This window comes from Urocitellus parryii, chromosome 1 (genome assembly GCF_045843805.1).
Source record: "Urocitellus parryii isolate mUroPar1 chromosome 1, mUroPar1.hap1, whole genome shotgun sequence".
NCBI classification, from domain to species: domain Eukaryota; kingdom Metazoa; phylum Chordata; class Mammalia; order Rodentia; family Sciuridae; genus Urocitellus; species Urocitellus parryii.
Window position 1 is genome coordinate 23,699,189 of NC_135531.1, and position 16,078 is coordinate 23,715,266.

Below are 16,078 nucleotides of genomic sequence, written 5' to 3' on the forward strand. Positions count from 1 at the left end.
ATACTCTGTTAGAAACAAGACTCTAGCTCTGCCCAGGCTCAAAGAGAAGGGATCACACAGAAGTGTGGACACGGAAGGGCCCCCCCCCACCCCCAAACATGGCAGCCATCTTGGAATTATGCTCACAATAGATGGACATCAGGGGTTGAAGTGCAATGTGTTTGTGTTCAGGCCTTTTATTCAACTTTTGAAAATAAAATATGTGAATTTATTACTTATTCAAAAATGAAATTTTTTCATTTGAAATTTAAAGCCTTTGAAACTTTACATTTGTTTTAGGCTTTTTTGTTTGTTATGAGGAAGACCACTTTATGTAGTTGTTATTGGACCCTAAAAACACTGAGTCATTATCAGGTCCTTGAAAAGAATGTGGCCTCTGGAGCTGATTGTGTAACCTGGGGCAAGATGTTGAATGACTCTGTGCCTGTTTCCTTTTCTGTAAAATGGGGCTAATTATAGTACACAGGATGTCATGAGAACTAAATGAGCTAACTTATCAGTATTCTTTACCTACTGCTATCTGACACCACAAAACTTAGTGGCTTATAAAATAACCTTTGTTTCTGGCTCATACAATCATGGGTAGTTTGAATGGCTCTGCTGATCTCAACTGGGCTTGCTAGCTTGCCTCTAGGTTGTGAGCTTGCTTCTACCCGCTCCATTCTCCTTCTTTTGAAACTCTGGGAGGCTATCCAAAGTGATTCTCAAAGCCATGAAAGAAGTTCTTCGAATCGTGGTGGTTAGTGAGAGCACAAGAAGACAAGCCCAAGTCACAAGCATATTTCAAGCCTTGATTTGCTTTACATCAGTAACATCCTGCTTGCCAAAGACAGTCAGGTGGCCAATTCCGAGGTCAAGGCTTGGGCTAAACTGACATCAAGAGTGAGAAAGTATACTCCTGCTGCTACAAGGCCACAGCAAGGATGTAAAAATATGGTTACGGGGACTGAAGAATTATGACCTATCCTTCAGTCTAAAATCAACATGTAGGTTGGGGATGTGGAAGCGTGCTCACCTGGCATGCGTGAGGCACTGGGTTCGATCCTCAGCACCACATAAAAATAAAATAAAGATATTGTGTCCACCTAAAAAACTAAAAATAAATAAATAAAAGCAACATGTAAAACAGAGCCTTCTTTGACATATAATTAATGGTTAATTACATTTTTCCTGCCCAATTCTTTTTGCTTTTTATTTTTCAGCGCTGAGGGTCAAACCCAGGACCTCATGAATGCCATGCAAGCCCTCTACCACTAAGCCACATCTACAGCTCTCTTATCAAATTTTAAAAGGAAAAAAATTTATTGCATGCCTCTGAAAGATTTGCTACTTATTTTTATACTTCTATGCTTCATAAAAAGTTAGTCTGGGCATGTAAAATAGCAACCTCTCTAGAAAACAATTTCTTGGGTTTGTTTGTTTCTTCCTTCCTTTCTTCCCAATTGTACTTCTGGACATTAATCCAGATAAGTGAAAACTTGTATCCACACAAAAACATGTAAATATTCATAGTAGTGGAAACAATTCAAAAGTCCTTCAATGAATGAATAAACAAACTGTACTACACATGTATTATCCGATACTACTCAAAGATAAAAAGAAATAAACTATAGATATACACAATTTGGATAGATCTCAAGAGAACTATGCAGAAGAAAAATGCAAATCCCAAAAGTCTATATAATGTATGACTCCGTTTATGTAACATTCTCAAATGACAGAATAATAGAGATGGAGAACAGGTCTGGAGGTTACAAATGGGGTGGGGTGAGAGGCTGGAGACAGCTGTGACTATAAGGGGTAGCATGAGGATTGTTGTGATGAACCAGCTTTATATCTTAATTGTGATGGTGAGTACATATGGTAGAATTGCATAGACCTACATACACAGACACAGACACACACACACACAGTGCATATAAAAAGCAATGAAATCTGAATAATGTGTGAATTGTGCTAATGTTCACTTCTCATTTCCTTGTTTTGACAGCATATCATAGTTATATGTTTCCACTGGAGGAAATTGGATTAGGGGTATGCAAGACACTTCTGTAATAATTTTGCAACTTTATGTGAATATGTAATTTTAATTTTTTTTTTAAATCAGATTTTGTGTCATGGTGATAAATGCTTTTCCTTTCTATTGTTATAAAATAATTCATCCATGGTTTTCTTCTGGTATTTTTATAGCTTCATTTACAAGGCCTTTTTATTGGGTTAAGGCACAAAGTCCCTGTATATACCCACCTACATGATAGATCCTTTTGGAAATTTTATGTTTCTCAAAAGCTTCACTGTGATAAATTCATACAGACTTTGTCATTGCCCAGTGGTCTCTTAGTGAATAGCTCTCCCATTGTTTTCAAGATATGGCAATGGGCTTCCCCCAAAGTGAATGATGGGATTATGGGAGAAAGAAAGAAGCTGCAAAGAATATTATGACCTAGTCTGAGAAGTCACACACAGTCATGTTGGCCACATTCTCTTCATTGGAAAAGTCACTAAGTCTGGCCCACACTCAAGCGGAGGGATGTTTGGCTTCACATTTTAAGGGAAGATTATCAGAGAATTGCTGGCATATTGTAGAATCTTCAGGAGAGCAGGGGGTGGGGCCAACTGGATAAACAGGAGCAGTGCTGGAAGATTTTGGCTACACAGTTAACAAAAAATGTGTGTGTGTGTGTGTGTGTGTGTGTGTGTGTGTGTGTATATTTAGTTGTAGTTGGACATAATACCTTTATTTTATTTATTTATTTTTATGTGGTGCTGAGGATTGAACCCAGCACCTTGCACATGCAAGGCAAGTGTTTTACCCCTGAGCCACAATCCCAGCCCCACACACATTGTTTTTTTAAGTTAGAGCATTACACATAGTAGTTGGGTTCATTCTGACAAAGTCATACATGCAAGGAATTTGATTTCAATCCTTATCTCCCACTCCCTTCCTTCTTCCCCCTATTCTCCTTCCTCTACTCTCTTTGGCTCTTTTATTTATTTTTGATTGATATTTTCTACATATAAAGGTGGATATTCTTTTGGCACATTTATGTATGCATGTAATGTGATTTTGTTAAAGATTCATTCCAAATTTCCTCCCCTTTCTCATACTTCCTCCTTCCTTTCTCCACCTCCTACTCTACTGATCTTCCCTATATATTTGATATCCAATCTGTGACACTGCCTTCTTTCCCTTATTTTACTTTAGCTTCCACATATGAAAGAACCACTCAACACTATGTTTGGAGTCTAACTTATTTCCCTTAGCATGATGGTTTCCATTTCCATCCATTTACCTGCTAATGCCACTATTTCATTCTTTATGTACACACAATTTTATACATTTTGAACTATGGATTTGACTAAGTCACATAGTAAATTAATTACATTTCTTTCACAAAGAAACATGCTTTAATTTATTTGGTAAAGAACTGGAAGAGAGATGAAAGAACAAAAAGTTGGAAAGGACCTGGATGGGAGAAACTGGCTGAGGGGAAACTGACTTTGACCAGACAGGAAAAAGGTCAGGTAGGCTTGGTGCACACCCTTCCACAGTGGCGTCATTGAGCATTCTCACTTTCCTGGGCTTGATCTGGTACATAGGAGTTCTGGATCTGTGGAGGGGGAAACAAATCTATCTAAACCATTGCTCAGCCACAGCCTGTGTTCATTATTTGAAACAATACTGGATGACCCACAATGTCAGCTCCCCTCTCCTACTCCTCCAAACCCCTCAGGTTTTCCCGTTTGACAGTTATTCCTTTTTTAAAATTTTCTTTCTCTTTTCTTTTCTTTCCCTCCCTCCCTCCCTTCCTTCTCTCTTTCTTACTTTCTTTTAGTTTTGATGGACACAGTACCTTTTATTAAATTTATTTTTACGTGGTGCTGAGGATGGAACCCAGTGCCTCATACGTGTGTGGCAAGTGCTCTGCCACCAAGCCACAATCCCAGCCCTTGACTGCTATTCTCGAACATGGTTTGAACAAACTGTCAAGCACGCCAAGAGGATTTAACCTAGTCATTACTTACAGATTTAATGTGAACAAAGACGTGGCATGAAACCCAACAGGTTTATTGTCTCCATAAAAGGATCGTTAAGGTCGAGTGTATTCCCGTGTTCAGTACTAAGTGTACAGCACTCACCGAGCCCTGGTCACTTTACTGGACAAGTCGAAGGCAAGGAAGGAAAAAAGGTTTACCAGCAGTAGCCAATGGTCAATTTGTTTAACCTCTCTACGCCTGGAAAACACTACCAGTCCACTTTGAGCCACTTGGATGCAGGTGCTCCTTCTTAAGGGCCAGGAAGTCCCGGTAGAGAGCGCACCTCTGGCACCTCACCAGCAGCGAGCAAAGTCCTTCCTGCAGCTCGCGGGGATCCGGGCGTCCAAGCGGGATCCCGGACGCAAAGACAGGAGCTTCCTCTTAAGGCCACAGTGTCTGGGGTGCTAAGGGGACAGCTACGAGCCGAGCGGGGTCCACCTAGGGCGCCCGGGATCGGGCTGCACCCGTAGGGGGTCTTGGGGGCCTCTGGCTCCAGCCCAAGTAGTGAGGGGCGAAGCGGGGAGGCCGACAGACGCGGGACACGCCTCGAGTGTGGGAGCCGACGCCAGGGTACGTAGCGACTGAGAGGCTGGGCGAACCTCGCAGGCCCGGAGCGGTGGGCGGTGAAGACCAAGAGTCCCGCCCGATCCAGCCGCTTCCGGCGCCCCCGGACACGCCCCTCGCCGGCTCTGCCACATCCTCTGGTGACGTCAGCTAGCGCCGCCATATTGGAAGGCCTCTGCCGCCGCCTCCGCTGGGGAGCTTGGGTTGTGTTGGGGCAGCGGCCGCTGGCAGGAAGGCGCTCATCTCCCGCCCTGCCGACGCCGGTCCCACCCGCTTCACCCCGACCCGTCTCCCCATGACTGCTCCCGGACCAGCTGCCGACCGACGTCGCCCTAGAACAGTGATTTAACACGGAAGCCCGGGTCGGGGGCCGCGGGGGAAGGAGGAGGAGGTGGAGGAGGAGGAGGGAGACCCGGTTGGTCCCGCGTCCCTCTCGGCCCGGCGCGGCTCCTTGGCCCGAGCCATGACCTCGCTGACCCAACGCAGCTCGGGCTTGGTGCAGCGGCGCACCGAGGCCTCCCGTAACGCCGCGGACAAGGAGCGGGCGGCGGGCGGCGGCAGCGGCAGCGGCGAGGACGACGCTCAGAGCCGCCGCGACGAGCAGGACGACGACGACAAGGGCGACTCCAAGGAAACGCGGCTGACCCTGATGGAGGAGGTGCTCCTGCTGGGCCTCAAGGACCGAGAGGTGCGGGCGCGGCGGGCAGGGCGGGGGCGGCGGCACGGGGCCCGGGCCCCAGGTGGGCTCCAGGTGGGCGCCGGCCTTGGGCCCGCGCACCTGCCCTCCTCGCTCCTGAGCCCGGAGGCCAGGAGCGCCCAGCTTGCCCCGAGGAGTGTTGAGTTGGCTCCCTCCTGCGCCGCCCGGTGCTTTCCAGATCCTCCTCGCACAGATTGCTTGGATTTTTCCTTCCCCCTTTCACAGTCTCTTTCCATTTCGACACTCGGCAGTCTGCGTTCGTTCCTCGCTTTTTCTCTGCCTGTTCAGCCTGGGTAGATCCTAGGTTGCATTTCCACCCTGGAGACTGCCCGCTAGACCGAACACCCAGGACCTCCAGCGCCCTGAACTCTTGGGTTTTGCGGGTTTTAGGACCTGGGAGGGATACAGATCCGCTTGTCGTGGGATTTGTATTTTCTTTTGAACAGATTAAGGTATACCATTTGGTGTTATGAAAAAATTCGGAGGAAAAAGTTATTTTTCCCATTAAAGTTGAAAGTCATAAGTTGTGATGAAATTTGGAAAACGACTTTCTAGATGATCTTGCTTTAGGTGAGAGTTTATCTTTAATATTGCTGTTAAATTTTATTAGTTGACTGTTATGAAGAAAATTTTGACGTTTTAAAGGAACGGCTTTTTTTCGTTAAAGTGCTTGAAATGCTAGGTTTGTAATTTGATGAAAGGTTTCAAAGATTTAGATAGGTTGTAGTTGCGATTGATATTTGTGTTCTGACTTTTGAAATATATCATTTTCATCCTAATATCCAGAATTATCACACACAGAAAAGTTGGGGAAAAAAACTACAGTGAACATCTTTATATATACTCACGTCTAGACTCTAATAGAACTATTTTGTTTTATTTGCTTTTCCACGTATACACCCAGCTACAAAACTGAATTTTAAAGAGATCTGTACATAAATACATGATTGTATATTCTATAAATGATGAGTTGTATGGCCCTAGGAGCTTTTTTACCTTAGTGTGGAAACTAGACAACATCTTTTGAGAGTCAGATGCAGAAGTTTGTTTTAAGTTAATTTTTCATTTGGGAAGGTGGGCAAAAGATTTCATCCCAATAAAACTTTCTTTTCCTAATGCCCCAGATTTTATCAGGCATAGATGAGTCTTTTTATGGACTGTTTGTAATTTAGTAATCTAATGCATTAAGTTTTACCTTGATAGAAATGTCTAGGGTGTCTGCAATATCTTGATTTCTCAGATCTTAATAACAGCCACTTTGAAAAAAGTTGATGTCTCTTTGACTGTAAAAGGGACCCCAGTGTCTGTTTTGCCGAGTTGTGATGATAAAAGTAGGCCATATGTGAATTTCCTTTTTTGTGAGGATGAATAAACAAAGTAGATATTAATGTCCAGAAATGTGGTTTAGAAAGTATTCAACTTGACCTTTTTTAGGTTTCAGAGTTTGGAATCTTGTTAGTAAACTATTAAATATTTTTATTTAAGCCCCCCCCCCAATTTTAGAAAATATCAAAAAAGCAGAATGAAGAAAGCAAGCATTTCTGGTTAATAATTTAGTTTTTGATATTTCTGTTTGAATAAAACTGTGTAAAACTAAATTATAAAGAAATGCTAAAACAAAAAGTAGCTTTAGGTGTTGAGTCACTAATGTGAGGAAGTACCTCTTCTTTTTTTCCCCCCAAATATGTATTAACTCTTCGTGTTTAAAGCTATTACCATTGCTGTTTTCTGTGATTAGGCCTCAAGAACATAATTAAAGAATTTGTTGATGTTTAATGATACTTACACTATTTAGACAATTTGAAGTTCTTTGGAAGGTAATTGAAACCATCTGATATGTTTGTTACTAGTCACTATATTTTGCAAGTCATGGACAAGGTCCACAATAGCTAATTATTCTTGCTGATTTCAACAACCACATAGGCCTCCCCTCCCCTGCTTTTTTGTAGGCAGGTCTGAGGAGTTGTGATCTGGGGTTTTGCATTTGTCTTAGATTTTGGTTTTAGAGATTAACCTCTCTATTTTTTTCTTTCATCACATACTCACATAGTAATTACCTGTACTGTGAACTCATCCATTCATGTTTTCCTGCTTGGTAAGTTTCCCCTCTCCCATGTCTTATATCACCCTTTTTAGGGGGCAGGAATTGCTTTTTTACCCCAAACGTAGGCATTTATGCTTATTAATATTAGATTTCAACTTACCAAATTTGTTATTAATAAATTCTAAACTGTAGTAATATGGATTAGTAAATGCACTGTTTATTTTAACTTAATCACTTTTGTAATATCAGTACTTTAAAGATATTTGAAAGCTAAACTTTAGGCAAGTCGTTATTGTTGGGCATGTTTTACATATATGTATATATACATACATATGTGCATATATTATAGCCTTATTTTAAATTAAAATCATTTAAATAAATTTCTTAATAATGAAATTTTACTCTGATTAAAAAACCCAGGTTTATTAATTACATATTTTGGCTCTTTAAAAATGTTGGATGACAATAAACCTGCAGAAAAATGCAAATAAACATAAATTTTTACAAACTGAATCCTGTTAAATCGGTATGTAGGGCAAGAAATAGTTTATGACCAACTCTCCAGAAACCTCACTTGAATTTTTTTCCAGTCACTATCTTTTCCTTGAGAATAACCACTTGCTTAACTTTAAAATTCAGGATAAACTTAATTTTGCCTGGTTTTTGTACTTTTATTTGTGTCTGGCTTTTGTTCTTCATTGGTCAGTCCATGTTGTGTGAAATTGTCGTTTGTTTATTTTTATTGTCATACCAATTTGCTTATTTTTTAAATATCTCACAAATTACATTATTTCATTCAATTTAAAATATTAAAAAATTGTTTTGGAATTCCTCTTTGACCTATGGGTTATTAGGAAAATATTTTTTAGTTTTCAAATATTTATTGCTAAATATTTTTAATTTTTTGTAGTTGTAAATGGACAGAATGCCTTTATTTTATGTTTTTGTGGTGCTAAGGATTGAACCCAGGTGCCTTACACATGCGAGGCAAGTGCTCTGCCACTGAGCTACAGCCCCAGCCCTTTATCACTAAATATTATTGCTGAAAATCTTGTTATTTTCTTTTTTAAAAATTTATTTATTTGTTCTAATTAGTTATACATGGAAGTGGGATGCATTTTGATTCACAGTACACAAATGGAGCACAATTTTTCATTTCTCTGGTTGTACACGAAGGAGAGTCACATCATTCATGGTACATGTATGATGATACATGTACCTAGGGTAATACCAATTTACTTTTAACACAATCTACAATATTTTAAAGATTACTTTGATATTCTGAGTCAAATCTCTTCTTTCCTTTTACTGAACAGTAGGTTCAGTTTGCCAATAAGCAGATGGTCTGGCTTCACAATGCCTATTAGGGGTGAGATTGATTTTTTTTTTTTTTTTTTTTAAAGTGCACATTTCAGATTTTTTTACCAGTGATTTTCCTTCCCAGCTTTTATAAAACACAGATGCCTAGGCCCCTTAGGGGATTCTGCTCTCACTCTGGGTAAAGGATCAGTGGCATAGGTAACTTCAATGGCATTTCAAGGATTGCAGATAGGTTTAGGTTTACACTTGAATTCACCTTCCAATTAATTTGCTAATTTCTGTTATCCCTGCCCTTCCCTCCTTGTATTTGAGAGGGAGGGAGAGCAAAAGTGGTAGGTGTTTTTCTTTTTCTTTCCCCATTTATTTATTTTTTGGTGTGCTAGATATGAAAGTCAGGGCCTTACACATGCCAGGCAAGTTCTACCATGGAGCCACATCCCCAGGCTACCCCCTCCCATTTTATTTTAATTTGAATTCATTTTTATTACCAGGGATTGAGCCCAGAGACAGTTAACCACTGAGCCACATCTCCAACCTTTTAATTTTCATTTATTTACTTATTTTTGGTACCAGGAGTTGAACCCAGGTGTACTTTGCCACTGAGTCATATTCCCAGCCCTTTTTTATTTTTTGAGACAGGATCTCAGAAAGTTGCTGAGGGCCTCACTAAGTTGCTCTGGCTGGCTTTGAGCTAGTGATCCTTATTTCTTTTTTCCCTATAGATGCCTCCAATAGAGCATTTTCATTTTATTGATAATTACCTGTACTAATAGGTTATTTTCATATAATGTGTGTGTGCCTGTTGAAACAACCCAACCCATGCTGTACTACTGAGTACATCCCCAGCCCCTCAGGTTACTTTTGAATAACTTTAGTGGCAAATCTTAGCTTTTTTTTTTTTTTTTTGTGGTCCTGGGGACACTGAATAATACAACTGCATTTAAAACCCAGTGCCTTGTACATGTGAGGCAAGCACTAAATCTTAGTGTTTTAAGGTTGGATTTGATTATTTTAATCTGCCAGTTACAAAGTTTGCCTATGGAATAGAGAAGTGAAGAGAAGCATAGTTGTGGTCCAAATGTATTATTTGCTTTACATATTGAAGTTCTCTGAGCTTTGGAATTCTCATGTAAAATGGTTTTGATTGTAGTGTTGTGGACATTTGTTTAATTTTCCACCACGTCTTCCTGGTTCTGTCATTGAGAGTTCCCCATTGTGTGTAACTCTGTGGTGGCCTCTTGAATCATCTTCTCCTAATCTTTTATGCTGCAGCCAGAATTGTCTAGTCAAGATGTTTTTTCCTTAGGTATTGGGTCTGGAAAGAGCAACAGTTCTTTGGAGATTTTTTTCAAAGTAGTGTCCATGTATGAATCAAACTCTTCTTTGACTTTTTTTTTTGAGCTTCTTTCTAGTTCATTGGTGCTGTCTTTTTCTAGAGTGATTTTTATTTTGTAAGTTCCAACACCTTCAGTAAAGTTTTTTTTTTTTTTAGAGGTTGTATTTCTAATGTTTGTAGACAGTTTCAGTACAACTGAATTTAAAAAAATAAGTAGATGCTTGAGCTGAATAATAATTAAATTTAAAATTCAGTTATTTGAATTTAACTGACTGACTTGTGGTTTTTACACTGGCTCCAAAAATGGGGAAAAATTTTCCATGGTCACTACTTTGAAATATAGTACTTGTCAAGATGTATAACTTTTTAAAAAATTCTTTCCATGTTTGCAGTTGATGTATGCCATTTGTATGTGACAGATTTGTAAATGAGAAATACATTCAACAAATATTCAGAATTTCATGTTGTCGAAGATTTTTAGTAATTCGAAAGTTTAATAAAGCCTTCTGAGATGTCTATCTGTCCTCTCATGCCTGTGCTGATGCGCATGTTTTAGGTTTCTCTTTTCAAAGCTGGAAAGACTGCAACCTGTTTTAGTATCATATTATAGTATTAAAATGTCATTTAGTATACTTTGAAGTTCTTGAATTTTAAAATGGAAAACAGGCTGTTTTCTTGTTAATTGTTTGATAAACCTGATCTGTAAGAATATAACTGGGGCTGGGGTTATGACTCAGAGTTAGAGTGCTCACCTAGCATGTGAGAGGCAGTGGGTTCGATCCTCAGCACCACATAAAAATAAAATAAAGATATTGTGTTCACCTATAACTAAAAAAATAAATATTAAAAATACAACAAAGAGTAAAGTACAGCATTTACCAAAATAGTTTTCTGGTAAATATACTTTTTTTTTTTTTTGTATTGGGGAATTGAACCCAGGGGGACTATGCAGTTATATATACATAAATAAAAATATATACAAACATAAATTATTTATTTATTTATTTTGGGGGTAGTACCAGGAATTGAACTAAGGGGCACTTAATCACTGAGCCACAACCCCAGCCCTATTTTGTATTTTATTAGAGGCAGGCTGTCACTGAATTGCTTAGTGCCTCACTTTTGCTGAGGCTGGCTTTGAACTCTCCATCCTTCTCTTAGCCTCCTGAGCTGCTGGGATTACAGGGTGTGCTACCATGCCAGGCTTCCCTCATATTTTTTAATCATAAATACATTTTGAACTAAAATTATTTTTATACTTAACAAATTGTACGTAGTTTACATATTCCTTTAATGGAGGGATTACTAAATTGGAGTCAACAGATGGGGTTTAGAAACTTTGTGATCCTTGAGCAAATGTGTGTGTTTTCCTGGGGAAAGGCTGTAACTTTCAATAATAGTCAAAACACTTTCATGACCCCCCAAAAGTCAAAATTGACCTAATGGAGCTCTTTTTTTTTTTGTTTTAGTTTAAGGTTTTTGTTTTTGGTTTGTCTCATTCTTCTTATTCCTCCTGAAATTGACTGTAGAAAATTTCAGGTTTCATGGTTGTAGTGAGTTGGATTTTTAGTTACAAGTGGCAGGGCGTGATGGCTTATGACTATAAACTCAGCAACTCAGGAGGCTGAGCCAGGAGGATTGAAGGTTTGAGGTTAGCCTCAGCAATTTAATGAGCCCCTAATTAACATAGCAAGACCCTGTCTCAAAATAAGAAAATGAGCTCTGGTGATGGAGCTCAGTGGTAGTCCTGGGTTCAATCTCCAGTACCAAACAAACAAACAAAAAAGATTTGAAATATGAAGTCAACATTTCCATGGCCTGTTCCAGAGTTCTCGTAAGTGAATTTAGGAGAAGTGTAACTACCACATCTAGGATTCTAACCATGTCTATGTTTATTGAGCTCAATGTTTATTGAACACATTCTCTGTGCCAGACCATTTACTATAGGTACAAATGTTAGAAAATCTCTATTTTTAAAGTTCCTTTCTGTATGTCAGAATTCATCCAATAAACTACAAAACTTAATTATGGTGCTCTTCAGATTTTTTAGTATTATTTCAGCCTGACATATCTACCATTCAGTAAATATTTAATTTATTTATTTTTTGGCTATCAGGGATTGAACTCGGGGGCACTCAACCACTGAGCTATTCCCACCCCTTTTTATTTTTTGAGACAGGGTCTCCCTGAGTCGCCAAGTTGGCCTCAAATTTGTGATCTTCCTGTCTCAGCCTCCTGAGTAGCTGGGATTATGATTTTGATTTGTGTGATGCTGGGAATGGAACCCAGGACATTACTGCAGTGTCCTGAGTTCTAGGCTAGAAACATTAGGAGTATAGCTCCCTTCCACGGTCTTCATACTCGTAATCTGAGAGTCTAGGAGAGTAAAAGGAAAGCCAATAATTTTAAGCTTTTAAAAATTGTGGTAATTTTACCACAATACATAACAAAATATTTTAAGTCTTTTTTTAAAGTGTATAATTCAGTGGCATTAGATACATTCATTGTTTTGTAGCCATCACCATTCCCATATCTTTTTAATCATCCTATACTGAAATTTCTGTACTCATTCCCCATTACCCCTCCCCTCAGTCCCTGATAACCATTGTCCTGCTTTTTGTCTCTGAATTTTTTGTTTTTGTTTTTGATACCAGGGATTGAACCCAGAGGTGCTTAACCACTGATCCACATCCCCAGCCCTTTTTATTCTTTATTTTGAGACAAGGTCTCTCTAAAATTGCTGAAGCTGTCTTTGAACTTGGAAGCCTTCCAAGCTGCTGGGAATGCAGGTGTGTGCCACCATGCCCAGCTCCTGTCTCTATGAATTTGACTCTTCTAGGTACTTCATGCAAATGAAACCAACACTTGTCCTTTTGTGTGTATTTTACTTTATCTTTTCAAGGTTTATTCATATGTACCATGTATCACAATTTTATTCTTTTAAGACCAAATAATAATCCCTTATAGGGGCTGGGGTTGTGGCTCAGTGGTAGAGCCCTTGCCTAGCATGTGTGAGGCACTAGGTTCATTCTTCAGTACCACATATAAATAAATAAAGGTCCATGAACAACTAATAAAATATTAAAATAATAATCCATTATAGTACCTATTATATTTATCCATTCATGGACTTTGGGTTGTTTCTACTTGTAATTTTTTATATTAATAACTGGTAAGAGAAGAGAATTTTTTGGGGGGTGGTATTGGGGATAGAACTTGGGCGTTCAACCTATGAGCCACATCCTATTTTGCAATTTATTTAGAGACAGGATCTCACTGAGCTATTTAGCGCTTTGGTATTGCTGAGGCTGGCTTTGAACTCGCTCAGCCTCCCAAGCTGTTGGGATTACAGGCATGTGGGTGTACAGCCCTGCCCAGCTAAGAGAATTTTTTGAAGGGAGGGAGCTCTTGGTCATGGTCTGTTTTTCCAGATTTCGTGAGGAAGGGAAAAGGGACTGTTGTCAGTGGTAGAATGGGTAGGTGTTGAGTACTCTAAGGAGTGGAATAAATACCTGTAGGTGAGGGCTGACCAAAGAGGAATGTTGGAGAAGAGATGAGCACTTTGGGGAGATAAGTGTTTTTTTTTTTTTTTTTTTTTTTTTTTTTTTTTTTAAGGGCATCTCAATGAATTGCTCAGGCTGGTCTCAAACTCCTGAGCACATGTGATCTTTATGTGTCACCCTTCTAAATTTTGGGACTACAGGTACTCTACCACTGTGTGCTTCTGGAGATAAGTTTTGAGCCTCCTTTTTGGGATTACAAATATGTGCTAAGGCCCAACTCTATAGTCTTATTTTAAAGGAGTTTGCCTTTGCTCATTTTTATTTAAAAAGTGAGTGGACTATCTTATGACACATGTTCTATTAACATTCTTTCTCTTAATGACACACAGTGATCACCTTCTCATGTCAGTAAAGAGAATTTTTCATGGTATGTGCTCATGAAAAATTTCAGTTGGCACACTCAGAAGTAAAATGTTTCATTATTTGTAATGACTTCATGTTAGAACATCTTCCTTGATATATGGTAATTTAGATCCTTTTATTTAAATATAGTCATGAACTGGGCCTTTAACTTTGTATACAACTTTGTGCTTCTGCCTCCTAAGTGGGATTGATTTTCTGCTGTAAGAAAAGCATGCAGAGACCACTATATAATAAATATTATATTGACTAGATAGAAAATTTATGTGCCTCCGTTATTCTATATACTTCTATAGAACTTTTCAAAGTGTTTCAACTTCAAATATTGACAGTGTGAAGTAGTAGTGATATTACTATATCTAGAGTCCACTGCTCTTGGGCATGAGTAATTGGCAGTTCCTCATTCTCCTTGAGCTGAGTTCCACAATCTTGTGAAACTAGAAGAATAAAGTGTATAATCTTCTAAGGATTTCTTAGCTTTTAAGGATGTATAATCTTTGGACATGATATACATCAAATGCTTAGCATAGTTTTAACATATAGTAGGTACTCAGTTTATGGCAGAGTATGACTATGTGAATTTTAAAAAGGGATTTGGAAGGATATGTCCCAAGTGTTATGAAGAAGTGGGTGAGGGATGGAAGGGGAGGGAGGAGGTAGTTTAATTTTCTCTCATGTACTTCTATTTGAATTCTTTTTCTAAACAAGTGAGAGTGCTTCAGATGTCTCAAGAAAGTGTGTAAATGAGTTGAGAAAAGGCCAGTGAGCAATACTTTTAAGGAATAGGTAGAGTAACCTGTCAATGACTCTTAGCAGTAGTTGCCAGAGGAAAGCCAGAAGAGGGGTTGTAGAAGCTAAGGGAATGCCATCAGCAGTGAATGTGGAGGAGTTAAGTGAAACTTTTTTCTTAAGAATTTTATCATGGTGCCCTGGACTGGGAAGTAAAAGGGAGACTTCTTTTTGACTGTACTTTGAGTTTGGTGTGAATGGAAAGAAGTTAGGACAGGGTTGGTCCTTAATCTCCTGCATATGATGGGCAAACTTGAAAATTTTGAGTGCTAATGACAGGGAGGTGCTGGTGTATATGTAAGAACTTTAAGGTATTTAGGAAGGCAGGAGTTGTGAACAAAGGTAAGTCTTAAGAGAATGGGAAGAAGGATTAGCTTTAGGTAGGGCAGTTTTCTTTTGGTAACCAAAGGAACATGTATGGGTAAGATTGAGTTTATTGGGTTGATTTATTGCTTCTGTGAAGTAATCTGCAGATGAGCTGAATTCAGGAATTGGAGATAGTAGAGGTCCTAGTGATCCGAGGCCTGGTTATTACTTCTGTGGAGGAATGCATTCTGAGTTGCAGATTGCTTAAAAAGGAAATTTTGAAGCATAATCATAGCTTGGGTTACTACGAGTAACATGGGAAAAGGTGTGTTTTTTTAGCAAGACTATATATATATGATTATATATGAATGTATGTTTTTATATTCTTGCTTTTCTCCCAATATAAAAAAAAGGTACCATTTTGTACTTTGCTTTTTATGTGTTATATTCTGAAGATTGTTCTCTATCACTATAGAGGGTTTTTTTTTTCCTTCCATTTTTTTTGGTACTGTGCATTGAACCTAGGGATGCTTTGCCACTGAGCTACATCCCCAGTTCTTTTTTTTGAAGCAGGGTCTCACTAAGTTGCTGAGGCTGGTCTCGAACTTGTGATCCTCCTGCATGAGCCTGCTGAGTTGCTGGTATTACAGGTATATGCCACTGTGCCCAGCTATATAGAGATCTTTTGTGGCTCCATAGTATTCTGTTATGTGAATATCTTTCAGTGTGTTCATCCAGTATAATGATGTATGGATCCCATTTTGTTTTTCCTAATGGCTATCAAATTATCTCAACATTACTGATTAAAATGGCTAATTCAAATTGATTTGAGATGACACGTTTATCATGTATTTTGTTTCAGTAAAATACATGGGACTGTTTCTGAACTCACTTTTTTTTTAAAGTCTTTTTAGTTGTAGATGGATATAATACCTTTTATTTATTTTTACGTGGTGCTAAGGATTGAACTTGCTGTCTTGCCACATATCGTAGGCGAGCGCTGTATCACTGAGCTACCACCCCAGACCTGAACTTACTTTTTTAAATCTCTTTATTCCTGT

General features: G+C 39.0%; 1 protein-coding gene across 1 annotated transcript in view; it reads left to right on the top strand.

Moving 5' to 3' along the window:
* The first annotated feature begins 4,744 nt into the window (after window positions 1-4,744).
* Golph3 (golgi phosphoprotein 3) overlaps window positions 4,745-16,078 on the top strand; it is a 31,460-nt gene continuing 20,126 nt past the window's right edge. The window contains exon 1 of the mRNA XM_026390125.2: window positions 4,745-5,290. Coding sequence (XP_026245910.2) covers window positions 5,066-5,290 — 225 coding nt within the window. The 5' untranslated portion in view covers window positions 4,745-5,065. The remainder of the gene's footprint in view (window positions 5,291-16,078) is intronic.